We start from the raw sequence: 16884 nt of genomic DNA on the forward strand, positions 1-16884 counted from the left end.
TCCAGCACTTTTTATTTTTTTGGCTACACCACAGAAAGCAAGCTTTTGTGGCTTCTTCTAAAGTCACAGGAGACCAGAAATGCATGTGCACTTTCATGGGAGAGCTTACCAGGGCCTTGGAAAGTGATACCATTACTTCCCTCTCTCTGCTGGAAATACTCCAAAAGACACATTTGCTGCCTTTATTTAGCAGTCATGTGGTGAGCAATATGAAATGAGTTTGCTGGGGCTCAGCGCAATTTCTCCAAAAGACCAGAAACCCTGGCACTTTATTTGGCTGCACCAAGCTCTGCAGACAGGTGGCAAATTAAAGGGGCCTGAACCACTCACTATTCACAAGCCAGTCACATCCAATAGGCTTCTCTTGCTATGGCTGCTGCAGGGAAGCTGATCTATTTTTTGAGATTTTCAGAGTTGACATGTTTAACTTGAAAGGGCAGAAAGAAAAAGAAAATGGTTCTGGAAATGGTTCATTCAGCCCAAGATTCCCCTAACTATTTGCTGTTCATGCAGTCAGTTACACTGGGTCAAACAGTGGAAGAGTAATAGTAGAAAACAATTGAGTTCAAGAGAGACATTTTCAGGGAGACAGTTGCTTCTGATCAAAGAGAATTCAGATTTGTGCTCACTGGAGCAAGAATGAACAAAAACTGCTATCAGTTAGCCTCACAGAGAATTTTTGGATGCTGTAAGGTACCCTTTTCTTAAACACTAATTAAAGGAAAGAAAAAGAAGGCACATTTATGAATGGATAGACCTGCAGGTTTATCTGCCTGTTAAGAAGCACATAAGCACACAAGTCAAAAAGCCAGGGTCTATTCATACTTGCAGGGAAGATCTCCAATAAATTAAAAAAAGAAAATACAGCAACCCATCCACAGCCTACCAGCTTGCTAACGCTATAGGAGGCTCCCTAACTGCAGTTCTGAACTACTGCATCAGTATGGCACTGATGGGCTCTGAATCAATGCCCCCCATCCCTTGATCTTACGTCCTTTCTGCTAGGTACAAAATAAAGATGTCTGTTTTGCTCATCTAAAGCACCTCACAGCTTCACCTAGCACAGTGTTCTTGTCTTCCTGTCCTCGGTTATATGTTAAGTAGGAATGCTTCATGCACAGGCTCTTCTAAACCTCCTTTCCCTTGAAGATAAACCCCAAGATTATGTCCTTGCCCTCCCTTCACCCTCATGATGCTGACTGAGCTACCTGCAGAGTCTTGATGACAGCCACCCTTTCCTTTTTGGCTTTCCAGAAATTCACCCCATGCAAAGCTTGCGTGTAAAGCCTGCTCTGGTGGACAGGCACCATTGCTGAGCTGAGAGGGACTCCCAGTACCATGGTTTCAGGCCATCACATGATGCTCTCTTTCAGGCTGTCTAGACTAAATTGTGGCTGTGAGTGGGCAATGCTGATGCCTGAATTTTCAGCCCATGAGAGAAATGCCCGTCCCTGGTGAATTGCTCAACATGCAGGATGAAAAAGATGCCAAGTTCCTGTGCTCATTCCTTCCGGCAGAGTAAGGAGGGGGGAAAAGCAAGCTGCTCTTGGGCAAGAGCCCTTTTCACTTTTCTCCAGACTCCTCTCTTGTCCCCTTCTCTGCTCAACTGACATGGAGAAGCTCATGCACCTCATCTTCTTGGTCTTCTTGTCAGGTAAGAAAGCGTACATGGCCTTGGGTTTCAGTTAACAGATAGGGTAAAGGATTGGTGCAAAACTTAGTCTCTACCTGCACCTCGTATGAGATTACTGATAATGCTACGGGAAAAGACTGCACAGGTCTTGAAACACAGTACCTTTTTCCAGATGCAAAGGCGTCTTCATTGTAGCATGCAGTTCTTTGGAAGACCAATACAAACACTTATTATGGATAAAGAGTCTTACTGCCTATCTGTACACTGCAAGGTCCAAATGCAATGCAAGCACGGGGAACCTGGAGCACTGCAGTGTGTTCTGCACTCTATTCTTCCTTCCCCATTATATTGCAGGGATGTCAGACTCCTTCCTCAGAGTTTGTTCTTTTCCCTTAACAAAGGGCCAGCGGTGATCCAAGTGCTCAGCTTTTCTCACAGGGATCCTTTTGAGTCAGAACAGGAAACACTGTTGACAGAAGTCTTGTGTGCCTTCTCAGAGTGAAATGTGGAATTGCAAAATCCTATTTGTTTGCATTTGTAGGGACTCAAATGTAAATTGCAGCAGCTAGGGTTCAAGAGGAGGAAAGTAAAACTTAATGAAGGGGACATCTCCAAAATCTTGGGCACTTGACTATTTTCAGCTTGGGAAGCGATGTTCATCTGAAATGAGAAACAAGGCACAGGACCCAGCTGGCACTCCCAGCTGAGAGCCTCCTCTCTACAGTCACACTGTGGAGATCTGATACTTGCAGCAGTGCACAGAAAGGCAAAAGAATCAGGCTTTGGGAGCACAGAAACCTGTCTCAAAAATCTGAATGAGTTTGGAGAAAAGTCCATTATAGTTTTTTCAGCAGCACACAAGGGAGGAGGAACACAAATAGTAAATGATCTGTCAGCAGAATTGGCTGAAAAGATAATGACACAAAGTTTTCCACAGGGGCATCAGCAAATCTTTAAATGCCATGATTCCTATCGAGAGAGTTTTTTCAATGCTGTTTCTATTTAAAACAAAACCCAAACCCTGGGGCCGTCCCAGGAACTGAAGGGGCAGAACTGTGGGCAAGGAGGGGTCCACAAGAGAAACAGGAGAGGAAGTTAAAATGTTTAGAGGGATTGTGCAGGACTGGACTGGACATGCAGTGAGGTAAGCCTGGACTGGAACAACTGAGTGGAGCAATATATCAGAATAAAGACTTGTACATGTTGGATACTTGGAGAGCACAGATCTCTTTTTATGCCTTCTTGTAGTCAAGACTGAAAGACCATCAGTTTTTTTTAGTTTACAATTCACTCAGAATGGTTGAAATTATTTTAAGAAGTGCTATTAAAAGGCTCAGCCAGCACAAAGTCCTCATAACAGCCTATTTTTTAATTTACTTCAGTTTTATCATTACTTATGCTTTCACAGAAGGCACTAGCCTCTGAATTTTCACTAGAAATACAGATTTCCACAAATACCACACTGCACTTCTCTCTGGAAGTATTAATAGTTCAGACTGTCCCTTCTGCCTTTGCCTACCATAAAGAGGAATGGAAATTAGAAATAAGGAACTAAGGCAAAAAAAAGGCAAGCAGCCGAAGACCAGTTGTCAACATGAGTAAAATTAGTAGAATATTAAAAGATAGGGTGAAAAAGATTGCTAAACCCCTGGATTTAGAAATTAGGAGTAGGATTAAGAAGTAACCTCCTAAACAGCTACCTGGACACTGGTTTGTAGGTGTCACTTTGATTCTAGCATTTTCCAGGGCAGTGTTGCTTCTCTCTGGCTGTATAAAGAGCCTTAGGGCATTTACTGTGAAGGACCTTTTCCACAGCAGAGCATATTCCAGAGCCAAATCTGCATCTATGAACATATATGGAAGGGCCAAGCTCAAGGCCAAAACCTGAAGGAAGCTGCAGCTGTATGCAAGTAAGCAGGTTGGACATTGCAAAGCAGGGGTGTTACAGCAAGACTAGTCTAATGAGAGTTACACAGAAACAATTTGTCATTATGGGGTCAAGCTATGTTTTTATGAGCTGCCTTGTTAAAAGAGCTTTTGAAAATCAAGAAAGCTTGCCTGATGCCAACTCAATCTACCTGCATGCCCAGCTTCATGCTCCTCAGGACCAGAGGAAAATGCAAGTTTATATTTAATTCCCTAATCATGCTGACAAACTGCTTCCCCTTACCGGGCAGGAGCGCAATGATTACAGAAAGCGTAATGTGGTTGAGCTCCACACTGCAATCCAGAGCAGTTAGCACAGGGCCAGAAGGGAAGGCAAGGACCAAAATTTCCTGAGCTTCAGAAAATCTGCAAATATTAATGAAGCTGATACCTCCTCCTTCCCTCAGTCCCCCACACAAGAATAGCTGCCTGGCAAGAGCCAAATACCCCAGCAGTCAGAGGGATCACTACAGACATAATTCAAGAAAGTCTGAACCAAGACTCTGAATCTGAGCACACTGTATCTTTCATGGGGGAAGCAGACAGGTGACAGCCCTACAGTTGACAGCAGCTGTCACCAGAGTCGTAAAAGAGGAAAATTATGTCTAGCATAAACATAGTGGTAAGGGATAGATATGAAAGAGACTTGGCTTACTACTTCCTCCTTCTCTCCTAGCATCCTGTGCTGCAGAGAATGTCACTGTGGTGTACGGAATGGAGGGGGGCACCATTTCTGTCAACTGCACCTATAACCCCTGGCAGCAGCGGTGGAGAGAAAAGAGCTGGTGCAAGCAGATCGACGAGACCAAGTGCCAACATGTGGTGAGCGCCCGACGCTTCTGGCTGCCATTCCTAAAGAACAGGAATGGCACCACCTCCATCAGTGACAATGTCCATGAAGGGGTCCTGACAGTGACCATGAAGCGACTCAAGAAGCAGGATGCTGGGTTGTACCAGTGCAAAACTGACTTCCTGGGGGAAACAAACAGCTTAAGGAAGGTGCAAGTGGAAGTGCTGACGGGTACGTCCTGGGGCTCTGAGTTTCATGAACTCCTGAGTTCCTACTTAAATTTCACGTGTGCCTGCAGATGCCAAGGCCTCACTTCAGTAAATGTCTACTTTTGTCTTACTCTAAGGAGGTACTGTGTTTCATTGCCTCTTTTTAGTTCCTGATTCACAGCAACATGACCTCACTGTTACAGGACATGTAACACATGTCATCATCCCCTTACTGCCACCCACATTAATCTCCTAGCACACAGCCCAGTGCCCAGTCTCACCTTGGTTATCTATGCCTAGCTGGGGCACTGGTGTTGGTGACACCAATGAATATCACCCACAAACATCTGCATGCAGACTTAAACTGTTCTGTTTCTATCATCAGCTGTCCTGGAGACCCAAGTGCCAGAGGAGCCTAGTGCTGTGCAGAGCATCTCCAGGTAAGCCATAAAACTCATGCTGTGATCTCTAGTCTTCCTAGGACTAAGGCAGATTAGCAGCAGCAACCCCATTTGAAGCCGAGAGGAATACCACCATAGGCATATTCTCTACCTCCTCCTAATCTGTGACAATTCTCAGAGCTGCTGTGTGGTTTCTAAACAGCAGCTTTGTCCTAATCCAGAAAATGCAGTGCTTCAGTGCCAAGCAAAACAACTCCTGCAGATGATAATTTATCCGTATGTGAGATCTTGCAGTTAAAACCTATCAATCATAGCTGTTCTAACCTCCCAGGCTCTGTTGTGCACAGGCAGGGACTGCCTGTTGCAGGAGATGTTACCACCTTCACATTGTATACTACAAGAGTTTCTTTAAAGGTTGAACCATCCCCTTCATGGCTAAGCTTTATTGTTGTATTTATGGTTCCCCATAGCACCCCTCCTGAAGCTGATTTCACTGTCTTCTATATCATTGCTGGATTCCTGGTTACTAAGTTCATGGTGGCTGTGCTGATCTTTATCATTGGCAACAGTAAGAAGAACAGAGAAACAGAGCAGAAGAACCCAAACTTGAATGAGCAGCAGGTCCTCCCTTTCGCTGGTGACCTTGCACATGATGGGATCAGCCCCTCCTGGGAGAGCACCACTTAGAGCTAAACCAAAGGGAATCCACAGGGAAATGAACATCAAGCGTTTGCAGGCAAAGCTTTGCCACCCGCCGTAAGAAAAGGATCACCTACTAAACATAGGTATCGATGAACCTATCACCCTAGAGAGGGAATGTCACCATCTAGCACCTCTTCTCATTGGTGCTGACCAACTTTTTCCAACACAACTGAACTGAAAAGATGCTGCCAGTAACACCTGAACCTAATGGAAGAGGATGGGATCGAGGGCCAGGGGGAAAGGAGGAATATGAAGTCTTTCTGTCAAGAGATCCAGCACAGACTTATCTATGTGCAGAGATGCTTCCCCAGGCATGGTAAAAGTGAGAGAGCTCTGCTCAGTTTTCCCCCAGCTCATTGCTAGGCCAGAAAAAACTTTGCCGCTCTATACAGCTACTGGCAAAGGCTTTGTTATAAATAAAACTACAGATACACCAGTGAACATACATAGAAGTTCAGGTAATGCATCTCAATGACGATGTGTTGAGCAACTCACAAACACATCCACATAATGTAAAAATGGGAAGACGTGGTTCTGCCTCAAATCTCCAAGAAACTTCTCCTGATTCATTGAAGATCAGTGTTAAAGAACTAACAGCTTTTTCCAAGGTGTCGTATATGTCTCTACAAAATGTTCGAGCGCTTCCCCCAAAAGCATGAAATATAACCAGAACTAGATGGTTTGTATTGAAAGCTAATATTATTATTTGTCTAGAAATCAGCTTTTTAACTGAGATTCCACTCTCTAAAGACTGAAGCTTTTGACACGCTTTTGGCAATCCAATGCTCTGCTATCATCTCCAGTCACTGCCAGTAGCTGTACCACACCACCAGGCAGACTTATTCCAGATATTCACCCCCCAGTATCATTCCACCAGGGTCTGAACTGAGACCCATCAACTTCATGTAATCTCAGAGCAGTCCCAGGTGAGAGATTGTCTTTCCAAGGAAATGAAGACTAGCTCCCAAAGATTCCCTTGGACAGCGTGGATCCTTGGTTCCTATGGTCCCTATGGAAAGGTATAAGGAACTTCAGAGCATTACAGAAAGGGATGTGAAGACTACATGCAGCTCTGAGCCTGCTTCCTCGTTTCTCAAATGATTTTGTGAACAAAGGATTAACTGTCTCTGTATTTCTCCCTGTATTTTTTCTACCCTCTCAAGGGGACGTTACCAACATGTGATCATTGTTCATCACTCCCCAAAGTGAAGTTGCATTTAGCTCTCCCAGGAATACCCCAAACCCAAGGGCATTCACACTTCTTTTCCCTGCACTGCCTGCAAAGCTAAATAAAATCAAACTGATTGTCTGACTTGGTGTGGATTCATGATAAAGGGCTGCAGTACACCAGATCACAATACATCACCCAGAGAAGAAGTAACACTTAGAACATGCTGGTGTGTTTATAATGTACAGAAATGCTCTGAGCCAGCTGGGCAGGTTGGCACATCCAGCCAGCTCCACGTAGCACCATGCAGAAACAGCAGCTCAGATCCCAAAACCAGATCGGGCTATGCATGGTTGTGCTCTGCCTAAACTAATTTTCTCTATTTACAGAGGGTAAATGCCCATACACAGTCACACACCACTGCAGCTCTACTAACACAAACCTAGCTTCAGTATTCCCAGATGGTACTGCAGTGCCCAGCTAGACGTGCTATAAAACAAGGGAACTGTAGCTCTAACCAGGAGATCTGGGTCCTAGTTCCAGCTCCAACTTGTTGAGAGACCTCAGGCAGGGCCATCCACTGCTTCTGTGATGCCAGGGGGCACAGTGTTGGTTCTCCACCACTGTACGAGGGCTTTGGGAATGAGGGATATAAAACTTGCATGTAAGTGCAAAGCAGCAGTAAGGACAAACACGTCCAACTGAAAACTGCTCTGTAATATATCAAGGTAGCACTAGAGACCGAAAATGCCTATTTCTTTTCCAGCCACACAGCCTGATTGTCAAATATGGCTATCTAGACAACAATATATTTAAAGCGAAAAAGCAGCCAGTAAAAACATTATGCAGCCTTCCCACCCAAGAAGTAATACTAAGATTGTGGTTAAAAGATATTCTCAGCAATTCCAAACTAGCATCATCACTCTAGGCAGCAGACGACTGCAAGTGACAGAGCAAGTTAGCTTCCCCTGCAAGAGAGAATTTCTCCGTGATAAAGAAGCTCTGGGATACATTTTTTTCTTCTATGCCCTAAAACACCTTCTACTTCAGGATGGGGGGTTTTCCAGCCCTCCTGCTCTTGCTGGCACTACCAGGTAAGGCTCAGAGAGTCTTCATTTCTCCTAGGATCAGGATGCTCTCTATGCTGTTGCATGCATTGCAGTCTGTAATTTGCTTGAGCACTTTTCATTCAGGCCATCTATAGCCAGGCACAGAATGAGATTCCCAGAAGTCAATGAGGGAGGAAATGTTCAGCCTGAAATTTGCTTATTTTAATTATACAGACCTTTGGGTTCTCATTTTTGTTTATAGTAGTTCTGTATTTTGTCCAGAAACTGAACTTCATGGTGGAACATTTGGCAATCTTTGCCCTTCTGAGACCTTTTTCTCCCTCTATTGCAAAATTCTCAGTCTGAAATCACCTAGCATATGGGGAGGAAAATGTGTGTTTGTTGCTCTCTCCCAATACGTCATGGATCAGGTATTGTGAGCAGTGTCATAGACAGGCTAGCTGCTGTTTGCTTTCTTACTGCAAATAAATACTGAGTCCACAGAGAGGAACAATAGGAATAACAATGGAAAAAGGGTAGTGGCACTAGGACTAAGCATAGATGTTTATTTAGGCAAACCTGCAGAGTTAAATTACTCTTCTCAGAGGCCCAGCGTGAGAGTCCCAGTGGTATAACATAAGAAAAACTGGCATATTAAGCGGTGACTAGTCATAGCATTATTTTCTTCTTTCTTTGGAAGGATCATGCATGGCAGGAGAGGACACACAAGTGTTTCTGCATACAGAAGGAGAGTCCTTCAGAGCTAACTGCTCATATGATGTGCACAAGAATTTACATGAGAAGAAATTTTGGTGCAAGGAGCTGTCAGAAAAATATTGTCTAGACTTAGCCTTGAGTTCCCCTTTAAAAGAAAGATTAACCTTAACCATGCACTGCATCGTTCAGTTGGCCTGATAGACTTAGGACATGGCTGGTTTTCTGTGATCATGACAGCACTTCGAAGAGAGAATTCTGGCACATATCAGTGTGGGGTGTGGGGTGATCTGAAGAATATTCTGCTGCAAAGAATACAGATGATGGTTTCACTTGAGGGTGAGCTATGAGGTCAACAGTGCACCGGGTGGGAGACAGCCAAAATAAATCAAGAATGATGTGTCATTTCCATTTTTGTTTCACAGCAAAACATGGTGTATCTAGACACAGAGATACCACTAGAGGTTATCAAGGACAGGGTAAAATCCTATTATATAGCTCAATATAGAACCACAATATGTACCTATATGTATCTAGAGGCAGAAGTGGCCAGAAAATTGTTTTTGCCATATGAAATAAAAAATTTTCAAAGGAAAAAAAAAGAAAATAACCAATATTTTATAGATTACCATCAAAAACCATGAATACAATTTTGTAGGATTGTATTAATCAAAAATAAATGGGTTTGGGACAGAAATATTTCAAGTAAGTTGATGAACACTAAAAAACAATACTTGCTTTTGCACAAAATTTTCCATTCTGTTAAAAGTGTTTTACAGTCACAGAAACCTTTCACACAGAAAAGCTTTGATAACTCACGTGGAAGACTTGTGAGATGGAGCAACACCATCTTAAACTTGAACACATGTATGAGGCATAAGAAATATGCTGAGGTGGCTCCATGTCCCAGCACCTGGGGAATCTGACAGCAATAACAGCCCTGGAATCTGATACAGCCTATGTTCAGAAAGGGCAGCAGTGATCCAAATTTCCCATTTGCCACCCCAACCTCATCTCCAGTGACCACCGTCCTTAGACTGGGGGTGGTTATTTCCTTGTCTTCTGCAAGTTCTCTTTGTGCTGATGTTAGCTCTGCTCCTTTGTTGGGTGAGATGTACACTGCCATGGGTGCTAATGAATCACCACTCTATTTTCTTTAGAACCCGTAAGGTTATTTGCAAAAAAAAAGGAACTCCCTGTCCCTCCATTGCTCCTATTCTGTGATAGCAAAATCAGGAAACTGCAACATTTTATTTGGTGCAAAATGGTGTCCCAAATTAGATGTCAACCTATTATCTGAGGTAACCCTGATCAAAGTATTGTTAAAGTAGGAAGGACTGAAATGATGAATGACTTCTCATGGAAAATGATTAGAGTGTGGCTGAAAAAGCTCCGACTTAATGACTCAGGGGATATAATCTCGAGAGCCATTTCCACGGGAGAAACAAACTACTGAATAGGATCATGCTGGAAGTTTTGGGTGAGTTAATCAAAGAATTAATGATCTTCTAAAAGTCAGCAATTTCTTACCACTTGACAAGAAAGATTACAGGTCAGTGTTAAACAGCTCTCCAAGAGCTCTCTTCTGAGACTGGAAATTTCCTGAGACACAGATAATTCCTGAATTTCTTTTTTTTAAACAGATTTTTGATACATACTAACGGTATAAACAAACTGCAGCCAGCTGGTGGGGGGAGTCTGGCTTGGCTTCATTGACTAATGAAATTTTACATTTACATCAGCAGATGAAACAGACTCCAAGCAATCTGAATCTTTGCCTGAAATTCTACCTGAGTTCATCTCTTTGCCACAGCTCATTAGTAAACCTCTGTATTTGTTTTAACACTTTACTTCCTTCTCTGCTTTTAGCCAGCACAGGAGGTAGAAAAATAGAAGATACTTAGTGGAAGCTGTTCTTTGATTTGCCTGATGTGACTGAAAAATGTGTATGGGAATCACATGATGCATCTTTTTTCTAAGATGCTTCCTAACAGCATTCAGGTACCCAAATAAGCAATTCAGTTTTCATATTGTTCTCTAAAACAGTCTGAATTTTCATGGCTGACCTATACGTTCTACAAAACTTGTCTCCTGCAGGAGCTGTCCTTTCCCTTTGATCAGTCACAGGACCAAACTTGTAAGGAAAGCAGAAACCAAATCTCATTTGTCCCTCTGCACATGATATAATCATTGAAAAGTAGGTTTTCCAAGGCATCATGCAATCAAGTATCAAATATTTTGCAAGAATGAAAGAACACCAGAGGACCACAACCCAAAGGGAAGAAAACTGGAATCACACTATGTCTGTTCTTGTCCTACTAGCTACTTACTACTAGCTCTCTAGTAGTAAGTAGCTCTCTAGGCTGGGCCTACACTTGATGTTTTAATCTAGATACACCGATAACAGATACTATGCAACAACCCAAACAAAACTCCCAGCTCTTACCTGAAGAACTGTTTGATCCATTCCTGTGATTCAACTGCATTAACTAACCTTCTTTTACTGGTAAACAGCACAGGATGAATTTTCTTGTGCAACTTCACAATTTCATAGCTAACAAGCAAGCAGTAACTCTGGACCATTCTACAAACCTGCAAAGCAGGATTTTTTAGCATGAGAAAAAGTCACCAGGGATGGATTGATGTGGGAAAATCACCTGCTCTTGGGTTTTTTTCAAGGGGAAAATTGGAATCAGGATGCAGATTTAGACACTATTTCATTTCCCACTAAGAAGGTGGATGTTGCCAATCCCACATATGACAGCAATAAGGATCAGAGGTAAAAAACAAAGTCTCCCAGACTCTAAGTATAGCATTGTGGATGCACTGCAGGACTTGAGGAGTGGTGTGACAAACAACTAAACCATGTGCACGCACACACATACACACACAAACAGGCTTCCCCTTCTCCCCTGTAGAATCATAGAATCATTAAGGTTGGAAAAGACCTCTAGGATCATCTAGTCCAACCGTCAACCCAAGACCTCCATGCCTACTAAACCATGTCCTGAAGTGCCACATCTACATGTTTTTTGAACTCCTCCAGGGATGGTGACTCCACCACCTCTCTGGGCAGCCTGTTCCAATGCTTGACCACTCTTTCAGTAAAGAAATTTTTCCTAATATCCAGTCTAAACCTCCCCTGGCGCAACTTGAGGCCATTTCCTCTCGTCCTATCACTTGTTACCTGGGAGAAGAGACCGACACCCACCTCACTACACCCTCCTTTCAGGTAGTTGTAGAGAGCGATGAGGTCTCCCCTCAGCCTCTGCTTCTCCAGACTAAACAACCCCAGTTCCCTCAGCCGCTCCTCGTAAGACTTGTGCTCCAGACCCTTCTCCAGCTTTGTTGCCCTTCTCTGGACACCCTCCAGCAACTCAATGTCCTTCTTGTACCGAAGGGCCCAAAATTGAACACAGTGTTTGAGGTGCGGCCTCACCAGTGCCGAGTACAGGGGACGATCACTGCCCCAGTCCTGCTGGCCACACTATTCCTGATACAAGCCAGGATGCTGTTGGCTTTCTTGGCCACCTGGGCACACTGCCAGCTCATGGTCAGCCGGCTGTCAACCAACACTCCCAGGTCCTTTTCCGGTGGGCAGCTTTCCAGCCACTCTCCCCCAAGCCTGTAGTGTTGCACGGGGCTGTTGTGACTGAAGTGCAGGACCCGACACTTGGCCTTGTTAAACCTCATACAGTTGACCTCGGCCCATCAATCCAGCCTGTCCAGGTCCCTCTGCAGAGCCTTCCTACCCTCCAGCAGATCGACACTCCTGCCCAGTCTGGTGTCATCTGCAAACTTACTGAGGGCGCACTCAATCCCCTCATCCAGATCATTGATAAAGATATTAAACAAGACTGGCCCCAAAACTGAGCCCTGGGGAACACCACTTGTGACTGGCTGCCAACTGGATTTAACTCCGTTCACCACAACTCTCTGGGATCAGCCATCCAGACAGTTTTTTACCCAGCAAAGAGTACACCCATGTAAGCCATGAGCCGCCAGCTTCTCCAGGAGAATGCTGTGGGAGACAGTGTCAAAGGCTTTACTAAAGTCCAGGTAGATAACACCTACAGCCTTTCCCTCATCCACTAGGTGGGTCACCTGGTCGTAGAAGGAAATCAGGTTGGTCAAGCAGGACCTGCCTTTCATGAACAGGCCGGGCCTGATCCCCTGGTTGGCCTGCACATGCCTGTTGAGCGCACTAAGGATGAACCACTCCATAATTTTTCCCGGTACTGAGGTCAGGCTGACAGACCTGTAGTTCCCCGGATCCTCCTTCCAGCCCTTCTTGTAGATGGGCATCAAATTGGCAAGCCTCCAGTCATCTGGGACCTCCCCTGTTAACCAGGACTGCTGATAAAGGCTTGGCAAGCTCCTCCGCCAGCTCCCTCAGTACTCTCGGGTGGATCCCATCCGGCCCCATAGAGTTGTGAGTGTCCAGGAAGTGTAGAAGGTCATTAACTGCTTCCTCCTCGATTATGGGGGGTTTATTCTGCTCTCCATCCCTGTCTTCCTGCTAAGGGGGCTGAATATCCTGGGGATAACTGGTTTACTATTAAAGCCTAAGGCAAAGAAGGCATTAAGTACCTCAGCCTTTTCCTCATCCTTGGTGGCAATGTTCCCCCTGGCATCCAATAAAGGAGGGAGATTCTCCTTGACTCTCTTTTTGTTATTAATGTATTTGTAAAAACATTTTTTATTATCTCTTACAACAGTGGCTAGCTTGAGTTCTAGCTGGGCTTTTGCCTTTCTTATCTTCTCTCTGCTTGACTTGATGAGATCCCTGTACTCTTCTTGAGTTGCCTGCCCCTTCTTCCAAAAGTGGTAAACTCTCCTTTTTTTCCTGAGTTCCAGCAAAAGCTCCCTGTTCAGCCAGGCCGGTCGTCTTCCCCGCCAGTTCGTCTTACGGCACATGGGGACAGCGTGCTCCTGCACCTTTAAGACTTCCTTCTTAAAGAATGCCCAGACTTCCCGGACCCCTTTGCCCTTCAGGACTGTCTCCCAAGGGACTCTCTCAACCAGTGTCCTGAACAGGCCAAAGTCTGCCCTCTGGAAGTCTATGGTAGTGGTTTTGCTCGCCCCCCTCATTACTTATAGAGTCTGATCCAACCTCCCCAAGTCCCATGAAAAGCTGTAGACGGTTCCTATCAGTTTCAGGAGCACTAGGTGAGGCTTCTACTGAAGATGCTTGGTTTGACTGTGTTCTTACTTTCTACCTGGTTAAAAAAGGGACATCTAACTATATGGGGCCATGCAATGCTACAGTGACTCTAAGCTTTTGTACAAGCAGACCAGCCTAAGATCAATCCCAGCTAAACAACATAGCATGTCAGATGAGAGTTATTACCAGGCCTGATCAAAGGTGACCCTATTAATGATCCTGATCAAAGACAGACCATGAGAAGGGCTACTGCATCCTGATGAGAGATGCCTTTGAACTCTGGTAGCACTGCAAATGACTGCAGGAAGATAATTCAAGCTCCTGAGTATTCCCCAGGCTTGCCAAGTGCCAAAGAAAATACAGCTGGGATGGATCCTCTGTGGCTGTAGATCAGTACTGACCTCATGGAACCGTGCTTGTTTAGAGACAGCAGGGGTAGTATTTGCATGCTGAATTTTTATCCTGGAACCATAATCCATTTTCAAACACATGAAATCCCCTCCCAAATTAACCTAGTCACCTCTGGTGCTGTAAATAGTAATGAAGATATCATGCTTTTCCCTGCGGGCATCTCTATGCTCTCATGGTGCTGAGTCCCTTCTTGCCTACAACTGCTCTGATTGCTACTGTTATACTCCTCGTCACCACTTACATCAGAAGGAAAAGGGCCGGTAAAGCTTCCTAATCCTCTTGTCTACTTTTCCTGCCCCTACAGCTTGTCATCTCAGCACCCTGAATGTAAGGAAGGTCTGTTCATAGCAATCATTGTCCAGGGAGGCAATGAGACTGAGCTGAGAGTGAAATGCAAGATGCAAGTTAAATCACAGGGAAGCGACAGCGGGGCTAGTGATTTCTAAAATGAAAAGGTAAAGGTGTGGTTTTACATTCAAAGGAGATTCTGTCCTTCATGGCAGGAAAAGGGATGGACTTTGGCAGACATCCTTCTTTCAGCCAAGCAGCACTGCCAGTAAGACATAATCAGAAATCCCACATTCCTGGTGCTTTGTTTGATCTCTGTCATGCAGAGACACTGGCTCTGTGTTCACCACTCATGGGGGTTATAAGGCATTCAGTACCATGCATCCTACAGTGGATGTGTAGCATCCACTCAAGCTAGCAGACTAAAGCTAGCTGTCTGTATTTCTTGATTGTCTGATATCTTGTTGCAAAGCAGACACAACCTAACTCAGTTATTTGAGTAAGTCATAGCCCTTCTGCATATTTTAGTTTATAGTACTCAGAAAAATAAATGTAATAACTATATAATTTTGATAATTAACTGGCCTTGAATCTTCAGTAACATCACCGAAGATTCTCATCAAAGGAAAACTTTGCTAGTTGCAATTGCTCTAAATATTTAGTGTGTTAACTGTTGCTCCACCTTTCTACCTAGTCCCTTAAATCTGAGGAAGCAGAGTTTTGTGTTAGAGAAGTTTTCTAAACTTCTCTGAGCACACATTCCCTTCTCCCATGCATCCCCTCCCCTCTTCCCCAGTTTCATGATACGAGGAGAAAACATTTGTGATTGTAGATGAACTAAGACCAGCATTCAGAAGCAAAAAATGCTGAATTTCTTTTTAACTTCTCATTCTTCATGGTTCCTGAGAAGGACAGAAGAAATAAAGCAAGTAGAACGCCAGATGGGGAACTGAATGTTAGCACAATACATGCTGTCATAAGGCACCAACCTCAGACGAAGCCTGAAGATGTTACATATGTCAACATAGAGCTTTCACCAGAAGTTTTCTTCCATGCTCAAGAACCACCAGGCAATTCAGTTTCCTCAGGGTCTGTGGAATATGCTACTGTTATCTTCAGAGCCACAACTCCACATTCTGGAACTGAAAAAAGAAAAACAGGTCCACCTAAACAAAGCAGCACAAAGCCTTGGGCTTATTAGCAGAATTTTGCTGAACCGCACTTAGAAACAATCCATTTCTCCATCCAGTTGCTGAAGCTGGATACATATGGGGTGCAGGGCAGAAAGCAACTGAAAGGATGAGGCTCAAGGGTGCACAAACTTTCCCTGAAAAAATAACTGCCCTTTTCTAATAGTACAGCATCACAATTCAGCTATTGGTAAGCAAATCTAGTGGAAGGCTATGGTATATTTGCTTTTTCCAAATTGCTCTATTTTTAAATGACAGGCAATTACAAACCCAAATACAGGAAACTGGTTCTCTCTGGTAGCAACTGATACAGTGCCACAGTCAACAAAGGGCTGTGAGATATGGAAACACAATGTTTCCTCTTAGAATTTCAACTTCAACAGCTCACTTAAATACTCATATATAAAATGTTAATTATTGCCCACTCTGATAAGATCCAGGTCAGCAAAGTGGTAAAGAATCTGCTTTATTTTAAACATATAAGTTGTTTCACGGACTTCAGAGACAGAAGTAATGCACTCGAGATGTTTTAGTAAACAAGGGTTTTGCTGAAAAATATTTGCCTACGTTACAGTACAAAATGTCTTCAGCTTGAACATGTGGGTGCAGAATTTACACCCAAAGATATTTATTAATTTATTTTTATACAGAAATAACTTTGTATTTCCTTGCCTTTGGTGCTTGTTGTTTATTAATGCCACACCCAAGCTATAGTATAAATCTAGCTTGACTTTATTATAAATTACACACATTTTGATCAAACTACTGAATCCTGTTATCAGGGTGATATGTGCAAACATCCATTAGGGATTATGGATAAATCCCAAAATTAATCTGAGATTTTCATCTTAATTCTGTGAGTTGGGCCCAAGGATGCTGAATATGATAAAAAAATGGCTTTAATTTTTTGGTATTAAGATTGCAAGAAGACTCCAACTTAGGTACTGGGTGGCATGGGAGGAAAGGAATGCGAAAAGGCAGAGAAGACGTCCATGAATCATATAAACTCCACTCTGCCTGTGAGTGCTTGTACAATTCTGGAAGGGGACGGGATGGAGAGAGAGAGAGAGAGGGGAGAGAGGAAGGAAATTCTGTTGACTGGTCTGATGTGGCTATGTGATAGCAGGCTTTTTGCCATTATATCTGAGATTATTTTGTCCCTCTATTGCAAATTCGCTGAAAATAAAGCTAGAAAAAACCATAATAATAGCTAAAGAAATCTATTTCTGGCTTCCTAAA

The 16884-nt window shown here is 43.7% G+C and overlaps 1 protein-coding gene and 1 pseudogene across 1 annotated transcript; both read left to right on the plus strand.

The window, feature by feature from the left end:
- The first annotated feature begins 1540 nt into the window (after positions 1-1540).
- On the plus strand, positions 1541-5646 carry LOC140643369 (triggering receptor expressed on myeloid cells 2-like). The gene is made up of 4 exons (XM_072845035.1): positions 1541-1654; positions 4236-4580; positions 4944-4998; positions 5430-5646. The coding sequence occupies exons 1-4, from the start codon at positions 1612-1614 to the stop codon at positions 5644-5646; spliced, it is 660 nt and encodes a 219-aa protein (XP_072701136.1). The 5' UTR covers positions 1541-1611.
- A 2207-nt stretch (positions 5647-7853) lies between these two features.
- Positions 7854-15656, plus strand: LOC140643370 (uncharacterized; annotated as a pseudogene).
- Positions 15657-16884: the final 1228 nt, after the last annotated feature.

This window comes from Ciconia boyciana, chromosome 23, assembly GCF_034638445.1.
Source record: "Ciconia boyciana chromosome 23, ASM3463844v1, whole genome shotgun sequence".
Lineage (NCBI taxonomy): Eukaryota > Metazoa > Chordata > Aves > Ciconiiformes > Ciconiidae > Ciconia > Ciconia boyciana.

What these genes read in the sequence shown, in the direction of transcription:
- LOC140643369 (XM_072845035.1), top strand. Translation starts at nt 1,612, where the DNA reads ATGGAGAAGCTCATGCACCTCATCTTCTTGGTCTTCTTGTCAG. An exon ending in CTTCTTGGTCTTCTTGTCAG is followed by an intron (nt 1,655 to 4,235) that starts GTAAGAAAGCGT and finishes CTTCTCTCCTAG; the next exon opens with CATCCTGTGCTGCAGAGAAT. An exon ending in GCTGTGCAGAGCATCTCCAG is followed by an intron (nt 4,999 to 5,429) that starts GTAAGCCATAAA and finishes GGTTCCCCATAG; the next exon opens with CACCCCTCCTGAAGCTGATT.